The sequence below is a fragment of the Hyla sarda genome, chromosome 4 (assembly GCF_029499605.1).
Source record: "Hyla sarda isolate aHylSar1 chromosome 4, aHylSar1.hap1, whole genome shotgun sequence".
Classification (NCBI taxonomy): domain Eukaryota; kingdom Metazoa; phylum Chordata; class Amphibia; order Anura; family Hylidae; genus Hyla; species Hyla sarda.
Window position 1 is genome coordinate 276,296,117 of NC_079192.1, and position 23,798 is coordinate 276,319,914.

General features: G+C 40.7%; 1 protein-coding gene across 3 annotated transcripts in view; it reads right to left on the reverse strand.

The window, feature by feature from the left end:
- Positions 1-12,734, reverse strand: part of PLXNC1 (plexin C1) — a 155,071-nt gene extending 142,337 nt beyond the window's left edge. For all 3 annotated transcript variants that reach the window (XR_008892709.1, XM_056574327.1, XM_056574326.1), the window contains exons 1-4: positions 11,581-12,734; positions 3,277-3,411; positions 2,503-2,637; positions 1,648-1,748 (exon numbers count right to left, since the gene is read on the reverse strand). Coding sequence is in view for 2 of the 3 variants with exons in the window: in XM_056574327.1 (XP_056430302.1) it covers positions 1,648-1,748; positions 2,503-2,637; positions 3,277-3,411; positions 11,581-12,483 (1,274 nt within the window). In the remaining variant the exon portion in view is untranslated. The remainder of the gene's footprint in view (positions 1-1,647; positions 1,749-2,502; positions 2,638-3,276; positions 3,412-11,580) is intronic.
- Positions 12,735-23,798: the final 11,064 nt, after the last annotated feature.

A 23,798-nucleotide genomic window follows, 5' to 3' on the forward strand; every position in this document is an offset into this window, starting at 1 on the left:
AATGATAAGAGAAAACGTCACCTATGAGCCACTGGATGTAACTACTTCAATTTTAATATTAGGAATATTAGTTGTGATATTAGGGCTTGTATAGTGGTAATGTATGTATATTTCAGATGGAAAGTGAGTATGTCTGTCTCTGTGTGATTATGTGTTTGCTAGTTCCAGTTATTTTCCTACTTGTTGAAGGTGTAGCTTAGTATTGGTAATTGTAAAAGATGCGATCAACTACGGCAAATTGTTTTCTGCAATATGGGGTGGGTGAGTGATGCAGTATGTGGAATGGTGGGGTTTGTGTGCCAGAGCTGCTTCTTAGTCCCAGTTCGGGAACAGAACTACTTATTTTATCTTTCTTATCATGTTCCCATACTGTAATATCTGTTCCTATAGTGTGATCCTCGATATGTGTGTGTGTGGGGCACAGTTTTTCCTAGTAATTTTCGCATCTTATACTCTAATATCTCATTGCAGTTCATAACTGAGGATTTCTTATTTCATCTAGTAATTCTAACTGTACAATTAATAAGGCACAGTTTTTGTGGGTATATATGGTGCAATCAATTTTTGGAGCATGCAATTGAGTGCCTTTTGGTACTGATCTGGTTAAAATGCATTGGAACCCACACTGAGTGTAACTCTCCACCCAGTAATGTTGTTTAGAGCATAGGCTGGGACTTGGCCTATTGAGCTTCACTATATTGAAATTGCTTCTACCCTGTGTTTTTATACCTTACTTTATTGCAGGGAAGCCCTGACATTGTGGTTGGGGGGCCACCCTGTCAAGGAGGTGGGTATAGAATAGTATTGCACCAATCCCTTCCCTCCATATAAATTTGTAGACATTGCCAGTATAGCATTTTGCTGTGAGGTATGTCCACATAATTGTAGGTGGTCCTAGTATCATGCACTTAATTTGAGGATATTTATGATATTTACGTGTTTGTGTGTCTAGATAAGCATTAGTATCTAAGCATGTTTTAAGCTTATGTAATAAAGGCTACATTTTAAATCCCCTTTATTCCTTTGATTATTGGTAATTTATTTAGTGACAAAAACACGTGCAAGCAAAGACCTAATGCACCACCAGGATTTCAAGGTAATGGACCTGGAGAATACTTAGACTCCGCTTCCAGGACTGTTTGCCACTGAATGACAGCGCTAACTGTTGACTGTCCTATGTTCTCCACTCACATCTTCCAGGTTAGGAATTTTTAACCCTGCAATGGCTAAATATCCCTCTCACAGCATTGTATCTGCTCATTTTTTCTGCCAGTGCCATTGCTTTTTACCTGACTACTCTCTTGCCTGCTGTTCTTGTACCTTGCTTCTTCACCTGGTTCTGACTCCCTGGATTTGTTTGTCTGTTTTGTCTCCTGGTTCTTGGGCTTATTTCCTAGTTAACCCTTCTGTTTCCTGATTTGGCTTCTGACGTGTATGACAGTTACCATTTTGGCTCGATACACCATTCTACGGCCAGCATTCATCCAGCGTAGGGAACGTCCCCCAGTTGAGGGGTCTGTCGCTTAGGGAAGATCGTCAAGTAGGCATAGGCAGGATTTTGCGGGCAAGCTCAGGACTGCACCTTTCCCTGACTGACTTGACAACTATTTAAACTGGATAACATTAGAAAAATGGTAATGAACAAACCTGTTCATTGAATGACACCATCCACAGTGCGGATCATATGCTGACAGGCAATCATTGCACGATTCATATTGTTCACAATTTGCAATCTTCAGACGTTTTATCTAGATGAAGGAGTCATCATTTGTATTTAAGTTATTAAATTATACATATACTTTTGGTACAATATTGGTATTATTATTATTATTATTATTATTATTAAAGGGTAATGTTAGTCACAAGTAATAATTATCCTGTACTGTCCAGTTCCACACAACTATGGTGGTCAGTGTGGATTCAGTAAAAGTATTCTACTAAAAGTATGCTTAGACTAATTGTAGTTATGACTGTTTCAATCTATACACAGTACTCGTAGGGGATCAATTATTATAGTCATAACTGCAATTACAGATTTTCAGAAAAGCTAAATGTTTTGATCATATAACCTACAAATCTCTGCATATAAATGCAATCACTAATTTCTCTGGTGAGCAAACCACCAGACTTTGATGTCCCCCTCTGTACCATATGACTACAATTACATTGCAGTTACAGAAAAGACCAGTATCTATTAGTTGCCCAACTTAGAAATCACCAAATTGTAGGCACTATTGACGTATGTATGGCACCCTTAGCTGGTCAATATAATTGCTGAATAATTTTGAAAGGAGACAAGTATAACTTAGACAGCTACATGGTCAAAGCAACTGTTACTATATGCCCCCAAAGCATATCCCTCCAAGGACTGGCAAACAAAGAAGCATAATAAACTCTCCTTAAATTCATCCCTGATACTTAAACCACTGTGACAGTTTTCTATAATTTCACAACAGAACAGAAAATATGGTACCCCCATCTTCAATAACAATAAATACTAACCTCCTTTTTAGTGGCAACATATAGATAGTTGATGTTAACAGGGTCAATGTGCATTGTTTGGAATATAGGAGCTTCATCTGGAAATGTATACAACACTTCTGGACAGTTTGCAGTGTAGTTTGAGTTTAAAGTAACCTGAGTCCAAAATGAAATAAATAAATATAGTCAAAGAACAAATCATAGCATAATGTTTGATCTGACTGATTTACATCACTTTATATGTTATAGTAGTTTTCAGAGAACAATTAACATATCCAGAAGCTTAGATTAAGGAAGGCCACGTAAAGGAGGCAATTCTGGTGTTAAAAGCATGTTATTGAGATCACCCACACAAACACTTTCAGGCAATTCCACACTGCTTTCTCCATGTGTCAGTCCTTGAGACTGATAGGCTCCCTATTTGACATAAGTTTCTTTTTCTCCCACTATTGTGTGAATATTCACAGATTTCCTGGAGTGGAAGAAAAATATATGAAGGGTAAATGGCAATGTAATTTGCCTCCCTTAAGCAGCAAGTTCAGTATTGGGAAGAGTAGCCATGATTTAATGCCAGATCACCTCCTCCCAACCCAGGGCCTCATGGCAGTGGCATAACCAGCAACACTAAGAATATCTCATACGGAAGATCAATTAAAAATGTTTGTTGCTAACGCCAAATACTCAAAATATTTAAATTGTCATTTCAGTTTAGAGTAAAAAGTACACATATATATCTGGATGGCATCTCTCCATTACTCTGTTTAAGATGTATTATAAACTGTTCCACTGACCTACCTTAAGTAATTTTCCATTTTCAGTCCCAAGAAAGAATACCAGTCTCCTTTCCACTTCTTTTACATGTACAGCAGTTAGGTCTCCGTGGGTCAGTGTTGGAGTTCCATGTAATGGTAAGAGATCATCAATAGTACCCTACAATAAACAGAGTATATATTGTCATGAAAGGGGGTGGTAGGGAAAAGGGAGTTAGTGAGTCCTCCTCCCTTCCTATTGCCCATCCGCCCTAAATGATGGATCGACAACCAAGAGGACGGACCCTATACTGCGCTAAAGTGCTGAGGCGTCAGAGTCAAACAAAACTGTACATGTTGGGAAACAAGTCAGGAACATAATTGAAATACTACAAAACTACAAACAGATATACCAGGCAGGATATAGCATACTAAGAAACAGTTCAAGAACCAGCATCAAGATTAACAGAAGGTATGATAATATGAACAAGACTAGATAAGAGGATAAATATAATGCAGACAAAACAAGGAGATGCAGGGGATAAACAGGTTAACAATGTCAGAACACTGAACATGTCAGGAAATCAAGAGCACTGTTCCCACTGGACTATGAATAAGGAACACACAGGACATCCCACTCCAATCATAGAGGGACATCAATACTAAAGCCAAATAGGTTGCTAGCTAGCAAGCACACTTCACAGTGTGTGAACAGGATACTAGCCTAGTAGGGAACAAAAATCCTAAATACAAGCAAACACGGATGCAGACACAAGACTAACACACTCCTAGATAGACCGATTAGCACAAGGCTCAGAACAGGATTCAATCTTAGGAGATCCAGTATCAAACAAGGGTCAAAACAGGACTGACCACCTACACTGCTACACCCGTGGTCCCGCCATACACTGGTGGTCCACCACAAAAGTATATAGTTGTAGTATATTCAGGGTTACAGTGTGTGGCAGTATTGTATTCAGGGCTACAGTGTGTGGCAGGGTTATATTTAGAGGGTAACAGGATGTAGCAGAGTTAATTTCCGGTTGCACAGTTTGTGGCAATATTGTATTTAGTGGTGCATTGTGTGGCAGTATTATATTAAGGAGCACAGCATGTGGCAGTATTATAATTGGGCACAGCATGAGGCAGTATTACCCTTCTGTTCAAAACAGAAAAAAAACACAATGCTCCCTGAAATAAGTTGAAACTGACAATAGTAATAATAAATATATATTAATTTTAAATTAACTGATGAAAATCAGACATTGTTTTTAAGTTGTGGTTCAACAGAATCATTTTGAAAAACAAAATAATGAAACTGGCCTGGACAAAAATGATGGGATCCCTAGAAAAGATAAGAAATAATTGGACAATAGGGACAAGTTAAACCAAGTTATGTCCTGCAATTAGCATCACAGGTGTCTCCTAACTTATATTTAGTCAGTCACGTATTTATAGGGTGAAAAGTAGTCACTGTGCTGTTTAGTATTATGGTGTACACCACATTAAACATACCACAGAAAGTAAAGGAGACAGTTCTCTCTGGAGCTTAGAAAGAAAATAAATGTTAAAGGAGTACTGCATTCTTAGACCCTATCCGCATTACCGCAGCTCTGAACGGCATTACCGCAGCTCTGAACGGCATTACCGCAGCTCTGAACGGCATTACCGCAGCTCTGAACGGCTACTGCGTTTGTCATCAACCTCACTGAGTTCTACGATATGCCCCCTCCATGCAGCTTTATAAGAGAGGCGAGGATGCAAGAATGCTGCATTTCCACCTCTCCCACAGAGATACAAGGAGGAGGTGTGTAGGCCGCGACATCATGCTGCAGCCGACATGCCTCCTGCATGGCAGAGTCAGGGCCCCGTATAGGAGATTGCAGGGGTCCCAATGTTCGGACTCCCCGTGATCAGACACTTATAAGTGTCTATGGCTGCAGATCCCCTTTAAAGATAAAGGATATAAAACAATCTACGAGCAGCCTGATGTTCCTGTGACTGCAGTTGCACATATTTTCAGAAGTTTAAAGGAGTACTCCGGTGAAAACCTTTTTTCTTTTAAATCAACTGGTGGCAGAAAGTTAAACATATTTGTAAATTACTTCTATTAATAAATCTTAATCCTTCCTGTACTTATTAACTGCTGAATACTACAGAGGAAATTCTTTTTGGAATGTTCTCTGATGAGATCACGACCACAGTTCTCTCTGCTGATGTTATAATAATAATAATAATAATAATAACACTTTATTTATTGTTGTCCATGCTGCCCTTAGCATACATCTGCTATGCATGGTTGCTAAAATGGACAGAAATGTCAGCAGAGAGCACTGTGTTCGTGATGTCATCAGTGTTCCAAAAAGAAAGGAATTTCCTCTGTAGCATTCAGCAGCTAATAAGTACTGGAAGGATTAAGATTTTTTTTAATAGAAGTAATTTACAAATATGTTAAATATTAATATTTATTAATTTATTATAGTAATCAATTTACTTCAATTATGAGACGTGGTAAGTACGGTGACCCACAGGGCCCTTGTAAAGCCACGGCACTCCCTACAAATAATTATATAGTATGAGATAAAAATATAAAATAATGAAATACTATACATACATATAAAATGTTAATAAAACATGATGATCCTACTGAGACCAATCAATTGTTTAAAAATTGAAAAGTTGAAAAGGTTTCAAGTTAAACAGATAGTCCTCTTTAGGGTTTGGACCTCTTTAAAGGGTACCTCTCATCAAATAAACTTTTGATATATTTTAGATTAATGAATGTTGAATAACTTTCCAATAGCATGTTAATATGCTTCTTTCTATTGTATTTTTCCCGATCAGTCCTGTCAGCAAGCATTTCTGACTCATGCTGGAGTCCTAAACACTCAGAGCTGCCAGCCTGCTTTGTTCACAGCCAAACAGGCTGTGAACAAAGCAGGCTGGCAGCTCTGAGTGTTCTCCTTTGTGAACAAAGCAGACTGGCAGCTCGTAGTGTTTAGGACTCCAGCATGAGTCTGAAATGCTTGCTGCCAGGACTGGTAGGGAGACCCCTAGTGGTCATTTCTTCAAAGTGGAAAATTAAATAGAAAGAAGCATATTTTTTAATAACATGCAATTGTGAAGTTATTCTGCATACATTAATCTATAATATATCAAAAGTTTTTTTGATGAGAGGTACCCTTTAAGTATTGGTAACTAATAGCAACCAAGTAAAGCAAGTTGTCCACAATATGATAAGTCTTTTGGTGAATAGATTAATAGGTCAGTATCCAGTTCATTAAAGCACATCAATGTCCTGCAGCGCTGTTATAGATATATATCACTTAACAGAGCAGCAAAAATATTTGCCGGCAATTGTAACAGTTAGTAGAAATAGTGTAAGTAGTTTAACAGTTACAGTTATGAGTGGTAGATAAATACAGTTATGCTCACCGCCCCGGGATCGATGCTTGTCAGGATGCTGTTGCTCTTTGGGGATGCTGCAGTCCCTCCTGCGGTCCCTCCTGCGGCTCTTGGGGATACTGCGATCCCCCCTGCACTCTCTCCTGTATACTTGGCTGGAACAAACACCGTTGAATCTCTCACTGCGGGAGAGGACACTGTTGGGAGACTCTGCCGTCTCCTATGATAGAAGTGCCGTGGCTGGCGGTGGGCTCCGGGTATTGTAGCTCCATCGCTTCTGCTCAGAGTAGGGACCGCGTCCTCGTGGCTTCAAAGAGCGCGTACGTGACTGGCAACTGACCGGGTAGGACACCAATTGTTGTGGGGCTCACAGAGGGCTTGTGTGAATGGTCTCAATGGTCATACTTGGGGGGCTGGACGCGTTTCAAGACTATACTCAGTCTTTTCCTCAGCAGCAGTATACATTATATATCATCCTCCTGCTGCTGAGGAAAAGACTGAGTATAGTCTTGAAACGCGTCCAGCCTGCCAAATATGACCATTGAGACCATTCACACAAGCCCTCTGTGAGCCCCACAACAATTGGTGTCCTACCCGGCCAGTTGCCAGTCCTTGAAGCCACGAGGACACGGTCCCTACTCTGAGCAGAAGCGCTGGAACTACAATACCCGGAGCCCACCGCCAGCCACGGCACTTCTATCATAGGAGACAGCAGAGTCTCCCAACAGTGTCCTCTCCCGCAGTGAGAGATTCAACGGTGTTTGTTCCAGCAAAGTATACAGGAGAGAGTGCAGGGGGGATGGCAGTATCCCCAACTATCCCCAAGAGCTGCAGGAGGGACCGCAGGAGGGATCGCAGCATCCCCAAAGAGCAACAGCATCCTGACAAGTACCGGTCCCGGGGCGGTGAGCATAACTGTATCATTCTACCGCTCATAACTGTAACTGCTAAACTACTTACACTATTTCTACTAACTGTTACAATTGCCGGCAACTATTTTTGCAACTCTGTTACCAAGTGATATATATCTATAACAGCGCTGCAGGACATTGATGTGCTTTAATGAACTGCATACTGACCTATCAAGCTATTCACCAAAAGACTTATCAGATTGTGGACAACTTGCTATACTTGGTTGCTATTAGTTACCAATACTTAAAGAGGTCCAAACCCTAAAGAGGACTATCTGTTTAACTTGAAACCTTTTCAACTTTTCAATTTTTAAACAATTGATTGGTCTCAGTAGGATCATCATGTTTTATTAACATTTTATATGTATGTATAGTATTACATTATTTTATATTTATTTTATCTCATACTATATAATTATTTGTAGGGAGTGCCGTGGCTTTACAAGGGCCCTGTGGGTCACCGTACTTACCACGTCTAATAATTGAAGTAAATTTATTACTATAATAAATTAATAAATATTAATATTTAACATAACAAGCCAGTTGTGCCCATACATCCTTTACCCTGAGCCCCAATTCTCTCTTGTAAATTAGTAATATTTTTATTCACCTTGGGTATAGGTGATATTGTTGGGTAGCCCGGGTTGCTATTGGTTACGGTCTGAACAAAGAGCCACTCCAAATCCTCCTTTTAATTTACAAATATATATTATAAAACTTTCTGCCACCAGTTGATTTAAAAGAAAAAAGGTTTTCACCGGAGTACCCCTTTAAGGTTGATGGCATTTTAGCCAACCTCGCTGGACGTAGCCGCAAAAAGAAAATTGATGAAAAATCTAAGAGATGGATGTGCGTGGAGCTACAGGGACAACAATGTGAGCTACTATGAGAAGGTTGTCTTGGTGTAGAGGATGACGATTTGCTGCAGAGGTTAAGGGCTAAAGATGTCCGGGCATCAAACGCTACATAGAGGAGAAACAAGTTCTTGTGGTCTGCACCAAATCAAGAAGAAAAAAATATCATGACACCATCTTTTACCACCTCAGATGACACCAAACCAGCTAACCACTGCCTGACTGCATTTTAGACTAAGATCTGACAATTCTCCAGAACATTTAAATCTTACCGCTAAAAAGAAAAGATCTTTCACTTTTCTTTTAATACAAATCCAACAATAGAAGAGGTACAACCGCACAGCTTAACAAAATGCACATGTATGTAAATGTGTTGTCCCAGAGTGGGATCACCTTGTGCTCCTACAGACACTGTTCGGTGACCCAAAGCACATGGTCTGTCTAGCCCCGGCTTCTGGTCAGGGTAGGTAACAATGCTGCAACCTTCCTCGTGAATCCCGCTGCCAGAGTAGAACCATTTTAAGTGGTGCTTTAGGGAAAGAGCCTTCTAGCAAGTCTGACGTTGGTACAGGAATCCTCTGGGCCAGCCTGTCCTCGTGACAGACTAGTGTCTGGGGTCTCTGCTGGATTCCCTCAGGGCAGTGGCTTCTCAGCTAAACTCAAGGGAATGTATGTAAGAGATATGCTCTTGCAAGTAACCACACACTGTCCCCGTAAACACCCAACCAGTACACACTCTTACTCGATCCCTGTTACCATAGGAAATCAGCTACTCATCTGCAGATTAGTAAACCCTGAGAAAGTTAAAGGGACAAACCAGGTGCACCCAGAGGTCAACACATACTGTACTGATCCTGAGACCGCAAGCCTCTAAGCCTGATAGTACAATAAAGGAGGAGCTAAGCTGTTATCAGTCAAGTCTAGCACAAATCCGTCCCAAGTCCAGTCAGTACTAAGTCTGTCTTCAGTCAAGTCAGTCACTAATCAAGTCTGTCTTAAGTTAGTCTCTAGTCAAAGTTACCAAGAAGAACTACAAGCCACATAATTGCTAGAGACTGCAAGACCGGGGACCAGTTTATTCAAGTGTCCAGCAAGATGTCATATTTAATTTGCATCTACTGCACTGATTGTGTATTTCTGGACTTGCACCTCAGTAAATTTAAAAGCTGTTATCCAATGTTATGGCTTTTTAGGTTATTTATTTTCCTAAGGCTTTTATATGGAATGCTTCCTTTGAAGTATTGGTAATTGGAACTGTCATTATAGTACAACAATCATCATTATTCTACATATAGACTATTTTACTACTTCTGGCATCACTGTCCTGACAACCAGCCAGCCAAGTATCCATATCACACTAACCGTCTAATGTGCAATCCCTTGCTTTCCCCAGAAACATTTTATGAGGTGACTTCATGTTACTTATCCAATGGAAGGCCATTAGAACCAAACTCCCCCAAGTCTAAAATGGCTGATCACAAGAAGCAATACTCAGTTGCAGTGTTTTTACTTCCAAATATGCTTATATGGACAACACAATTTAATTATACCAAATGTTATCCCATATGATTGGACTTAAAGGAGTAGTCCAGTGCTGAAAAACATTTCCCTTATCCTAAGGAGACGGGGATACGTTTCAGATGGGGCCCTCCGCGATCTCCCTACGGGGCCCTGTAGGACTGGAGATTGCCGAAGGCAGTGCTCCGACTCTGCCATAGAGTTGTATTGAGGGGACGTGTCAGCCGCCGCTTCGAGCCAGGGGGCCCCGTACAGTAGATCGAAGTCAGACCCCTCGCGATCTGAAACTTATCCCCTATCCTTAGGATAGGGGATAAGTTTTTCAGCACTGGACTACTCCTTTGAACAAAATTTTATAAGCTTACTCCATCCCTCCTCCAACATTATCAGTTCTAACTCATAAATTCAACTACCATTTGTATGCATACATGTACATTTTATTTTAAATATTCAAGGTACTTAAAGGGAATCTGTCATCAGTGTTACCTGCACTAAGCAGGCAGGTAATGTGGGTGACACTGATGATATCAATACTTACCTACCCCCGATCCATGTGTTTTTTTCATCTGTTATCTTTCTTATTCCTTATTCTTATACAACCACCAGCGGGGCTAAGTATGCGCCTCTAACATAATCCCTCCACGTATGGGTATAAGTATTAAATGTAACTTTAATATTTCCTATTAAAAAACTGGGTGTATTTGTACTGGGTCCACAACAGAATTAAAATGTTCTAAGATAATCGTCACTTAATGACTCTCCACATATAAAATATGTTTTTTTGTTTTGTTTTGTTTTTAAAGAGAGGGATGGCAATGCCACAGTCATTTGCATTCAATTTATATATAATTGCTACCATAATGTCAGTATGCTAATGGATATGGATATAAATCGGTGCCTGTACATGGTATATACCTAAGATCTTATAAATGTGGACCTTATCTTAAAGGCAATGCACTAGAAAAACAGTTATTGATATCTAAACTGTGATAGAAAATTTTATAGGGATTAAAGATGCAGGAGATGAATATAACCTGCAATATTTATCCCAGTTGGTTCTTAGGTCTCACTGTATATAACAAAAATATAGCACTTAGCTGATCATAAGCCTGGTGATAGATGTCCCACCATGGTGATTGTGTATCTTCATGTTTTTTTTGCACCCTGATATGGTATTCCCTATCCAGTAAACATATAAATATATATATATATATATATATATATATATATATATATATATATATATATATATAGCAGGGCTATGACATCACAAGCTCCCGACACCAGCTCCAGCGTTCGGAACAGTTTGTTCCAAATGCTGAGCAGCAGAGTACCCCTTTAAGCTTTTTTTTTTTTTTGGTGTAAACTTCTTTAACATTGTAGTGTGATTGTTTTGCGACAAAAAGTGGTGTGAAAACCTTTTGAATGTGTTCCCTTAATGTTGAAACCACCATATTTTGAGATCATAACTAGTAATTCCAAAGTCTCCAAAATGTCAACCTAAATTATAAAAATTTGGATACAACTGTGTGCTCACATAATTTTAACAAAATGTGTAGACTTTAAATATGTAAACATAACAGTACTGCTATAAGTGTAAGCCATATCACACAATCTGAACAACGAAAAAATAGAATTAAAATAAGTGTGGTTAATACTCACAGAATGAAGAGATTTAACGTGAAAGTCTTCATATTTAATCAATGTTTTGGCTGTCTCCAGGACCGTAAAATTATAGATGCATAATGCTGTTCTATCTGTGGATGCTTTATTGTTTGTTGTAAATATTCCAGCCCAGAGGAGACTGTCTGAAGAGTGAAATGCAAATGAGGATAAAATGATCTTTCTTTGTGGTTTGCTCCCACATATGAGATTAGACTGGGTATGATAATCCAAATCCAAGTTATTTTCTTTTAGCACAACAACCCTGGCACTACTGTAATCAGACAGGTAATAAGGGAAGATAAACAAGTGCTTCCATTGGAATGCATCAACATAGTTCAGACCCGGTGTGCTAGCCTTTAATAAAGCTTTACTCCCCAATGTAAAGTCCTTATTTATTTTATCTTTTGGTCTTACAGCAATGTTGTATTGAGTGCTATCACAACCATCATTATTTTGAAATTTGGCAACAAATAAGTTAATGGAATCTTCTTTAAAGTATATAAAACCCCTTGCAGGATGTGTCCTGTTCAGGGGAACAATACAATCTCCAGCTTTTTCCACAGTTGTAAAGTTGTCCACATGGCGCTCATTACAAGTTCCTCTCTCATTCCAGCAAGTGAGCAGAGTGTCATTGTAGACAAGTAAGATTTTATTTTGATAGGTTGGTTTTTGGTCACTGTCCCCTGTGCAGATTGAATCATCTTCTCCAAATGGTCCCGTTGTTTTCAGTGGATACAGCGTGTGATTAAATTGGTACAGGCAATTCTCTGTGGCGACTATCACATATTGTCCCCCAAGAACGATGTTGTTAATGGGATATTTGAAACTAAAAGGTTTTTCATTGTAAACAGGATCGGTCAATGTGAAGATGAAGAGCAGAAAGAGCAGAATCTGTGACATCTTGATCCACCAACCTCTACACTGTAGCTCTGCAGTTATTGTGTGTCAAGTCCTGAAGTTGTCTTGTGGTACATTTTGCTGGAACCCTACATGTGAAAGGTATTTGGCAATTGTGCACTAGTTCCTGTTTTTACAACCTGAAATTATAACTGATCTGCAGTCTCTAAAAATGCTGACTTCCTATATTACGAAATCATTTACAGGGAGGTGCAAGGAGGCTTTATTTGTATTTTTATGTTGAGTTTGAGGAATATACACAACTGGCACTTGTATAGTTATTTCTTCTGTCTTTCCTTGTGTCTGCCAACAAAAAAAATCCATAACAGGAAGTTCAGCAGATTATTTTCTTATTATTAGATGTAACCACTAAACAATGAAATTAGGACAAGAGCTTATGCACTCGGGCATGGATTTTGTATGGGGGTCATGGCCCATGAAGACCATGGGACACTTGCAGGGTGATGCTAATGCACTGCCCATTGCACTGTGACATGTAGATGCTGGAAGGAACAGTAGCTAGTAGATAATGGGGAAGGTTTTATGCCAATAGAGGGGAGAGCAGCTGGTCTGTATGCTGTGCCTAGCTGCTACTGGCCTGTGAAGTAGTGAGTACTGGTTCTAGTTTGCGGTCTCCTTGTAGCCAGTACAATATTTGACATCAGGAGTGCTGGTGGATGGAGGGCTGGTGAGGCTTACCTATTAGAGAGATTGGCAGCAGAATGAAGTCTAGAACTGTGCACTTCTCTCTGCTCATTCTACTGATCGGTCTCTAAAGTGTTAACTTTAAAAATACAGTCCAAATGTAAATGCAGAAGTGGAAATCCAGCACAGATGTTTCTTCAGATGCACAATCTTTTATTGTTACAGATAAAATACAGACAACCAATAGGCTAAGATTCTGAAAACATTTTGGTCACAGTACAAACTTAGTCATAGCCACTCTGGAGAGCGAAATATATTGCCCAGAGTAGAAATTAAGATGTGTTAATAACATTTTTGGCCCAAATCCCCCTGTACCAACCTTAGTTCTAAAGTATAATTCTCAGTTTGAATGGTAAAAAAATATATAATACAACAATACTTAAATGGGCACTGTCAGATACAAAAAAACTCTTTATATGTTGTACATCTTGGCAAAACATTAACCTTTCTAATATACTTCATGAGAAAATGGTATCTCCTTTTTATAGAATAATGGCTTATAAAATCATGGCTTTGTCCAAGCTGAAGCACAGGCATCGACAAAGTCCAGTAAGTGTGGGTGGACTCCTTTGTGCTTTCTCCTGTCTGATAGTAGTCCTCTGTGCTCTCTCCTGTCTGATAGTAGTCTTCTGTTCTCTCTCCTGTCTGATAGTACTCCTCTGTGCTCTCTCCTGTCTGATAGTAGTCTTCTGTTCTCTCTCCTGTCTGATAGTACTCCTCTGTGCTCTCTCCTGTCTGATAGTACTCCTCTGTTCTCTCTCCTGTCTGATAGTACTCCTCTGTGCTCTCTCTTGTCTGATAGTAGGCCTCTGTGCTCTCTCCTGTCTGATAGTAGTTCTCTGTTCTCTCTCCTGTCTGATAGGACTCCTCTGTGCTCTCTCCTGTCTGATAGCGCTCCTCTGTGCTCTCTCCTGTCTGATAGCACTCCTCTGTTCTCTCTTCTGTCTGATAGGACTCCTCTGTGCTCTCTCCTGTCTGATAGGACTCCTCTGTGCTCTCTCCTGTTTGGTAGCACTCCTCTGTGCTCTCTCCTGTCTGATAGGACTCCTCTGTGCTCTCTCCTGTCTGATAGCACTCCTCTGTGCTCTCTCCTGTCTGATAGGACTCCTCTGTGCTCTCTTCTGCCTGATATGACTCCTCTGTGCTCTCTCCTGTCTGTTAGCATTCCTCTGTGTTGTCTCCTGTCTGATAGTACTCCTCTGTGCTCTCTCCTGTCTGATAGCACTCCTCTGTGCTCTCTCCTGTCTGATAGGACTCCTCTGTGCTCTCTCCTGTCTGATAGGACTCCTCTATGCTCTCTCCTGTCTGATAGTACTCCTCTGTGCTCTCTCCTGTCTGATAGTACTCCTCTGTGCTCTCTCCTGTCTGATAGTACTCATCTGTGTTCTCTCCTGTCCTATCAGACAGGAGAGAGCACACAGGAGTGCTATCCCACCCTCACTTACTGGACTTTGTCCATGCCTTAGACAAAGCTTGGACAAAGCCATGATTTTATAAACTGTGATTTCTATAAAAAGGAAATAACATTTTCTCATGAAGTATATTAGAGAAGTTAACATTTTGCCAAGATGTACAACGTATAAAAAGTTTTTGTATCTGTCAGTGCCAATTTAACTGTTTTGTTTGCAGATTTATAATTTTTCCAAAGCTACATATAATATCTCCAAGGTCAAAAGTTTAGCCAGCAGCTTTGCCAAACTTTCTGAAAAAGTTTGGTTATGAAATAAGCTTCAACACATGTACACTCATGGCCGTAAATGTTGGCACTAGTGTTGAGCGGCATAGGCCATATTCGAATTTGCGATATTTCGTGAATATATGGACGAATATTCATCATATATTCGCTAAATTCGCATATTCGTAATATTCCCGTTTATTTTCGCATATGCGAAAATTTGCACATGAGAAAAATTAGCATATGTGGAAATTAGCATAAGCGAAAATTCGCATATGCGAAAAGTAGCATATGCTAATTTTCGTATATGCGAAAATTCGTGCGCCAGTCTCACACAGTAGTATTACAGTCTTCTTTACACCACACAAGCTGGAAGCAGAGAGGGTTGATCACTGTGATGTGTACTGTGAAAAAAAAATGAATATTTGTAATTACGAATATATAGTGCTATATTCGAGAATATTTTCGCGAATATGCGATATTCGCAAATAAAATTTGCATTGCAAATATTCGCGAGCAACACTAGTTGGCACCCCTGAAATTTTTCAAGAAAATCAAGTATTTCTCACAGAAAAGGATTACAGTAACACATGTTTTGCTATACACATGTTTATTTGGTTTAGAACTAAACCAAAAAGGCAAATTGGACAAAAAAGCAAATTGGACATAATGTCACACCAAACTCCAAAAATGGGCTGGACAAAATTATTAGCACCCTTTCAAAATTGTTGATAAATAAGATTGTTTCAAGCATGTGATGATCCTTTAAATTCACCTGGGGCAAGTAACAGGTGTGGGCAATACAAAAATCACACCTGAAAGCAGATAAAAAGGAGAGAAGTTCACTTAGTCTTTGCATTGTGTGTGTGCCACACTAAGCATGGACTACAGAAAGAGGACTTGAGAACCAAAATTGTGGAAAAAAAATCAACAATCTCAAGCTTAAAATTGCCTCTCCAGAGATCTAGATTTGCCTTTGTCCACAGTGCGTAACGTTATCAAGAAGTTTGCAATCCATGGCACTGTAGCTAATGGACAGATTAGAAAAATGTATGAAAGGTGTCAAAGCAGGATAGTCTAGATGGTGGATAAGCAGCCCCAAACAAGTTCCAAAGATATTCAAGCTGTCCTGCAGGCTCAGGGAGTATCAATGTCAGCACAAACTATTCGTAAACATTTAAATTAAATGAAACGCTATGGCAGGAGACCCAGGAGGACCCCACTGCTGACACAGAGACATAAAAAAGCAAGACAACATTTTGCAAAAATGAACTTGAGTAAGCTAAAATCCTTCTGAGAAAACATCATGTGGACAGATGAGACGAAGATAGAGCTTTTTGGTAAAACACATCCTTCTACTGTTTACCAAAAATGGAATGAGGCCTACAAAGAAAAGAACACAGTATCTACAGTGAAATATGGTGGAGGTTCGATTATGTTTTGGGGTTGTTTTGCTGCCTCTGGCACTAGGTGCAACTAGATGTGCAAAGCATCATGAAATCTGAGAATTACCAATGGATTTTGGGTCGCACTGTGCAGCCCAGTTTCAGAAAGCTGGGTTTGCGTCCGAGATCTTGGGTCTTCCAGCAGGACATATGTGATGGATGGCAACAAAGAGCTGGAGAGTTCTGAAGTGGCCAGATATCTAAATCCCATTGAACACCTGTGGAGAGATCTTAAAATTGCTGTTTGGAAAAGGCGCCTTCCAATAAGAGAGACCTGGAGCAGTTTGCAAAGGAAGAGTCGTCCAACATTCCAGCTGAGAGGTATAAGAAGCTTATTGATGGTTATAGGAAGCAACTGATTTCAGTTATTTTTTTTCCAAAGGGTGTGCAACCTAATATTAAGTTACCCCTTAAGGACTCAACTCAGACAAGTTTATTTTAACTTTTTTGTTTTTTTCCTCCTCGCCTTCAAAAAATCATAACTCTTTTATATTTTCATCCACAGACTAGTATGAGGGCTTGTTTTTTGCGCGACCAGTTGTCCGTTGTAATGCCATCACTCACTTTACCATAAAAATGTATGGCGCAACCAAAAAAATACTATTTGTGTGGGAAAATTAAAAAGAAAACCGCACATTTGCAAATTTAGGAAGGTTTCGTTTTCACGCCGTACAATTTATGGCAAAAATGACATGTTTTTTAAAAAATTGCAAACTTTTTAACCAAATTAGTACGTAAAAAATTCTATTTTGAAGACCTATAACTTTTTATCCTTTTTCCGTATAAGCGGCGGTATGAGGGTTCATTTTTTGTGCTGTTATCTGTACTTTTTATTGATACCATATTTGGATTAGTGTTGATCGCGAATACTCGCAATGCAAATTTTATTCGCGAATATCGCATATTCACGAATATTTGCATACTCACAAATATAGCACTATATATTCCTAATTACGAATATTGTTTTTTTTTTTTTTTTTACAGTACACATCACAGTAATCATCCCTCTTTGCTTCCAGCTTGTGTGGTCTAAAGAAGGCTCTAATACTACTGTGTGAGACTGGCATACGAATTTTCGCATATGGGAAAATTAGCATACACTTATTTTCGCATGTGCTAATTTTCGCACATGCGGATTTTCATTTATGCTGTTACCATATGCAAAATTTCGCATATGCGAATTTCCGCATATGTTAATTTTCGTATATGCGAAAATATAACGCGAATATTACAAATATGCGAATTTAGCGAATAAATGACGAATATTTGTCCATATATTCACGAAATATCGCAAATTCGAATATGGCCTATGCTGCTCAACACTAATTTGGATATATCTTTTAATAATTTTTTTAACAATTCTTTTTAATAAAATGTTGTAAAAAAACAGCAATTTTGGACTTTTTTTTTACGTTCACGCCGTTCACCGTACAGTATCATTAACATTATATTTTAATAGTTCAGATATTTAAGCACACGGCGATACCACATATGTTTATTAAATTTTTTTTTTTTGGGGGGGGTGAAATTAGGAAAAAGGGCCAATTTACATGTTTATTGGGGGAGGGGATTTTGCTATTTTTTTTAAACTTTTTTTATTTTTACACTTCATTCGATTGCTAATACTGTTCAGTACTATGCATAGGGCATAGCACTGATCAGTGTTATCCGTCATCTTCTGCTCTGGTCTGCACGATCTCAGACCAGAGCAGAAGACCCGTTGAAGGCAGCGGAGGCAGGTGAGGGGACCTCCGGCTGCCTTTATGGATGATCGGATCGCCATGGCAGCGCTGCGGGTGATCTGATCATCCATTTTAGTGACCGCAGCGCTGCAGATGCCGTGATCTGTATTGATCATGGCATCTGAGGGGTTAATGGCGGACATGCGTGCGATCCCGGATGTCGGCCATTACCGGCGGGTTCCTGTCTACTATCAGCAGCCGGGACCTGCCGCGCATGGCCCGAGCATAGCTCCGATTGCTCGCGGTTATGTATAGGACGTAAATGTAAGTCCTGGTGCGTTAAAGTACCACCTCACCAGGACATACATTTACGTCCTGCATAGTTAAGGGTGCCAATCATTTTGTCCAGCCCATTTTTGGAGTTTGGTGTGACATTATGTCCAATTTGCTTTTTTTTCTCCCTTTTTTGTTTAGATCCAATACACACAAAGGGAATAAACATGTGTATAGCAAAACATGTGTTACTGCAATCCTTTTCTGTGAGAAATAATAAATTTTCTTGAAAAATTTCAGGGGTGCCAACATTTAGTTTTAAGTTAAAGCACAACTGTCATGAGTTTTTAGCCCCCCCCCCCCCAGACTACTACAATGTTGTTACAGATGTCCATATTGTGAGTGTAACCATACCTTGATGGGTTTTCCTCCTTCTTTTATAACTTATAAAATACATATATCCAGCGGTCAGGCACAGTCGGATAAGAGTGGCTTGGGGTTCGCAAAGTCCAGCCGCCACCATGCCTATCCTCTCCTTTCAGCGATGGGATCACTGTGTATTAAGACGCAGCACATGTGCCCCTCCTTTCCTCTAGTACTGCACCTGCGCAGTGAGTGCATAGGCAGCATGAGCAAGCGCATGCTCTGTCAATGCAGGACGGTGGCGCGCGCACGTCAGGAGGGGCGCATGCGCTGTGGATACGCTGTGTCTTACTGCACAGTGATCCCAGGGCTGAAAGGAGAGGATAGGCATGGCAGCGGCGGGGCTTTGCGAACCCCAAGCCACGTCTATCCGACTGTGCCTGACCGCTGGATAAATGTGTTTTATAAGTAATAAAAGAAGGAGGAAAACCCATCAAGGTATGGTTACACTCACAATATGGACATATGTAACAACATTGTAGTAGTCTGGGGGGCTTAAAACTCATGACAGTTGAACTTTAATGTCAAAGTTGATTTTTCAAAGTGTTACAAAAATTATCCCTTTTTGGGAGTTGAAACAGGACTGGTGTCCCAAAACACTTAAAGGGGTATTCCAGGCAAAACCTTTTTTTTTTATATATATATATATATATATCAACTGGCTCCGGAAAGTTAAACAGATTTGTGAATTACTTCTATTAAAAAATGTTAATCCTTCCAATAGTTATTAGCTTCTAAAGTTTTCTGTCTAACTGCTCAATGATGATGTCACGTCCCGGGAGCAGTGCATGATGGGAGAATATCCCCATAGGAACTGCACAGCTCCTGCGACGTGAGTCATCAGAGAGCAGTTAGACAGAAAACAACAACTCAACTTCAGAAGCTAATAACTATTGGAAGGATTACGATTTTTTAATAGAAGTAATTTACAAATCTGTTTAACTTTCCGGAGCCAGTTGATATATAAAAAAAAGTTTTGGCCTGGAATACCCCTTTAACAAGAAATAACTTCTGTATGGAAAGCCCAAAACATGGGACAGTAATGTGTGTCTAGGCCTGGCTGGTAATAGCAGCAGCAAGGGTGATGGTGGTAGTCATAGCTAGCAAACAACAGGCTGTGGTTGACTGGTTGTAGTAGCAACCGGATAGAGTAGTAGGTGGTGGTGGAATGGTGGGACTTTTAGTAGCCAGCGGACAGAAGGCAGTGGAGGGCTGGTTTGAGTCGTAGTAGCCAGCGGACAGGACAGAAGGCAGCCGTGGACTGGTAGGAGTTGCAGTAGGAAGCGGACTGTAGGCAGCGGTGGATTGGTGGGAGTTGTAGGAGTGTAGTAGATGGAAGATTAAGTATACTGTGTATTAGTATATTTGGGATACTAGGCTGGCTTTTTGTCAGTTTGTGATGTCAGGAGTGTGGTAGTAGTATGTATAGGTTGCGATGATGGTGGTTGTAGTACTGAGATATTACAGGTCCAAAGAATACAGTTTACAGTCCAGATGTCACAGACAATGTTGCAGTGGTATGGTTACACAGGAGTAGGTGAGCTTGGTGAGCAGCCATAGTCGCAGTCTGGTAGAGAGTTTGAGACTTGTATTACTTTTAGTGACTGGGACTCTAGAATTTATGTGGTACAAACTTAACAGACTTGACTTAGATTAGACAGGATTTTGGCTGACTGAAGACTATTTATGTATTTGACTTTTGATGCTACGACACGTGAGACCTCTGTAAAAATTGGCTTGGCCCTTTTGCTTAACTCTGGGGGCACTAGGCAGTTGACCGGTGGTTGCACTGTAGACACTAAGCTAGGCTCTTAGCTGACGGAGTTCCAGTAGTAGTGCTAACCTCAATGATCTTCACAGAGGCAGTCCGTGGTAGTTAGAAGAGTCCTTCTCCCCACTTCTTTTTTTTCTGGTGTAGCAAAAATGTCACTGACTCCTGCTACCGAGGTGGTAACATAGCTTAAGTGGCACTTTAGGGAGGAGCCCTCTAGCAACTAGATGAAGGTACGGGAATCCTGCTGTGACAGACTAACAGCAGGATTCCCATACCTTCATCCAGTTGCTAGAGGGTTCTTCCCTAAAGTGCCACTTAAGCGATGTTACCACCTCGGTAGCAGGATTCGCCATTAAGGACTGCAGCTAGGTCAGGAACTTGATCTTGGTGATGCTTGGGGCTTACTCTCATTGAAGGTATAAGAGTAGCTGGCTTGCATGTAGTCTCTCACTAAGGACTGCAGACTGGAGATGTGACCTTACTTTTGGCCAGAGCCAGACTGGCTAAGAAATCTTGGTCTCCTACCTGTCCCAGGGGACAAAGGGGAAGGCAAGACTGACTACCTCAAATTGGCTACAGGGAGACATGTGGCTATTCACAAGCTTTTACAGCAGAAAAGTTATTATTGCATAGTAGTTGAAGGCACAGTATGCAAGAAATTATGAAAAACATATGAAGACATAGAATTTGGTCAGAGACAGGCACCTTAGGGGACAACAACCACCCAAACAGAGCATAGTAAAAATGTTCCTGCTCTGGGACACCACAGTAGTGAGTGGGAGTTGTAACAGCCAGCAGACAGTGGTGGACTGATGGGAGTTGTAGTAGCCAGTGGGCAGCAGCCAGTGGTGAACTGGTAGAAGTCGTAGTATCCAGTGGACAGCAGGGGTGATGGTAGAATTGTCAAAGTTTCAAATTGGTGCAAACTGGCAAAGCTGCAAATTCCTCACTGATTCATTTTAACAAAAGGGAGTATTTTCCCGTTGCTGGCAGGCAGTCATGTTCGCTTACTGACATCAACATCTGCTGAGCTGAACACTCTATCTAATGCTACACTGGAGGAACAGAACACACATGAAAAACCAGAGAAGTTCTGGCCAATGTTCTAATCTGGTGACCAAGAAGTCCATGGGATCTGGGCTCATTATGTCTGAAAGTAAAAACTTTATCATGTACTCCAATGTGAAAATGCCACTGCTGCTCCAGCCTCTTGCAGGGGTTGTGATGGCAGAGGGAGGGGAGCATTGACTCATCGGGAAGAGTGGACCCCTGTTCGGAAGGCATTTGGTGCTGGAAAGGTATGGCAAGTACTTGTGATAGCCTGGGGGATGTAGGGTATGGGGAGCGTAGCTGTGCTGTAATTAAAGGGTGTTTGTTAACCCTTGCTATTCGTGACGCCAGAGTGAGGGCTCCTCAGTAACGCTTGTCCTACCGCCACTCTTCCCAAGAGCGATAGGGAGGTATAAAATAATAGATTGTCCACAACCGGAGAGTTTTCTGAAACAGGATTAACTTTTACTGAAGAATTTCTGCCAGCTTCAATAACAGAACTGTCTCTTAGCATAACAACGGCTTTCCTTGGAGATTGACAAAGATTGGGACTTTAGCTTTTAGAGTCTTTTAGTATTGTGCGCTGTTTAGTTGCGGTCCAGTAGTCACGCTAGCATTAGCGGGGATTTAGATTTGAACTCACGGTTTTGGTTCAGCTGAGGCCGGCAGGTTTCGTTAGGCCTAGCATGTCTTTGAATGTTGCGCAGAACCATCCTGCTAGTCCGGCATCCACAAGAGCAGCAACCCAAGTGCGATAATTGGACGCAGCTCCCATATATGGGCAGGGGCTGAACTAGTGCTAATTGTTCCATACTGATGTCAATCACCATTACAAAGACTTGTGGGTAACACATGACCCAAGAACCTCCAAAGGTCCTCTAACATACCATAGAGGTTATTAGCATGGTCACATGACCGAAGGTCCTGCGACGCTGAACAAGGTAAGCACTATACATCATCATAAAATATATACTATTATTAAATATATACGGTACATATATTATCATTAGAGAATTAGACTTGAGGAGAGGCGACTAGGGGCTGTCCCACCTGAGGAACCCTACCTGAACGTAGTTACTCTGACTTTGGGTACCTCTACACTAGGTACGGTATGCAATACTGTACCGGGACACCACATACTCATCTCTTTACTTCAAGTGTTCAATATGAATGTCAGTGCGCAAGCAGGAAAACATACAGCTTACCATCCTTACCAGCTTTTCTGAGGGCCCAGGTTGCTATACCCTGCCCTGTTCCATGCTGCCAAGGTTGGTCATTATGGTCCTCATCATCATCATTATCATCCTCACTGTCACCTTGTGTAGGTTTCTCATCCCCTATCCCTTTGACAGATTCTATCTTCAAATCATCCTCCTCAGGTCCCACTTCCACATCTTTATCTTTTTTTACACTTTTTTTGAAAATGGGAAAAGAGTTTTTTTTAATTTTTATTAGGGATGGAGGCTTATTCACATTTTAAAAAAAACTTTGACTTTCTATGTCCCTGTAGGGTTAACATGGGGGCTAAGGGGCTAACACATTCTCATGCAATACACCAGTCATGTACAAACTGTGGACCTCCTGCTATTGCAAAACTAATGCTTTTTAGACATGCTGAGGGTTGTAGTTTGCAACAGCAGGAGGTCCATAGTTTGGAGACCACTGTAATACACTTACCTCATGCAGCCAGTCTCCTTACATCTATGTCACTCCCTTAAAGGACAACTATAGTGGTACACTTTTATATATGCCCGTGGCTCAAAAATAAACTCATACATACCTTCCTACGAGCCCCCGTTGGTCCGGCACAGGCCTCACGGTCCGGCAGTGCTGACGTCATTCCACTTCTTGGGGACGGGGATGCCGCAGAGCCGTCGGCGTATCACCGGCCGTAACCCCGGCCTGTGATAGGCTGAGCCCACTGTCATGTAAGAAGGCGGCCAGAGCTCCTTACATGACAGTGGGCTCAGCCTATCACCGACCGGGGTGGGACATTGCTACGGCCGGTGATTCCACGCTATGGAACTATAGACAAAAAAAAATCTACCTGGCTCAACATCATATCAACAGACTCTTCCTCAATATACTTTCTGAAGGTATATGTTAAAAAAAATTGCAGGACTTAAAAGGCATAGTCTACTAGTGAGGTGTTCTGAAATATTCCTCTGATGTAGTGACAAAATGTGTTGAAAATGCTAGCATTAGGAGTTGACATTGTTTCCAATAATCCCTTGAGTAATTCTTTGCATGGCTGAGAGGAAATCATAACAAGAGCTAAAGTGCCCTCTAGT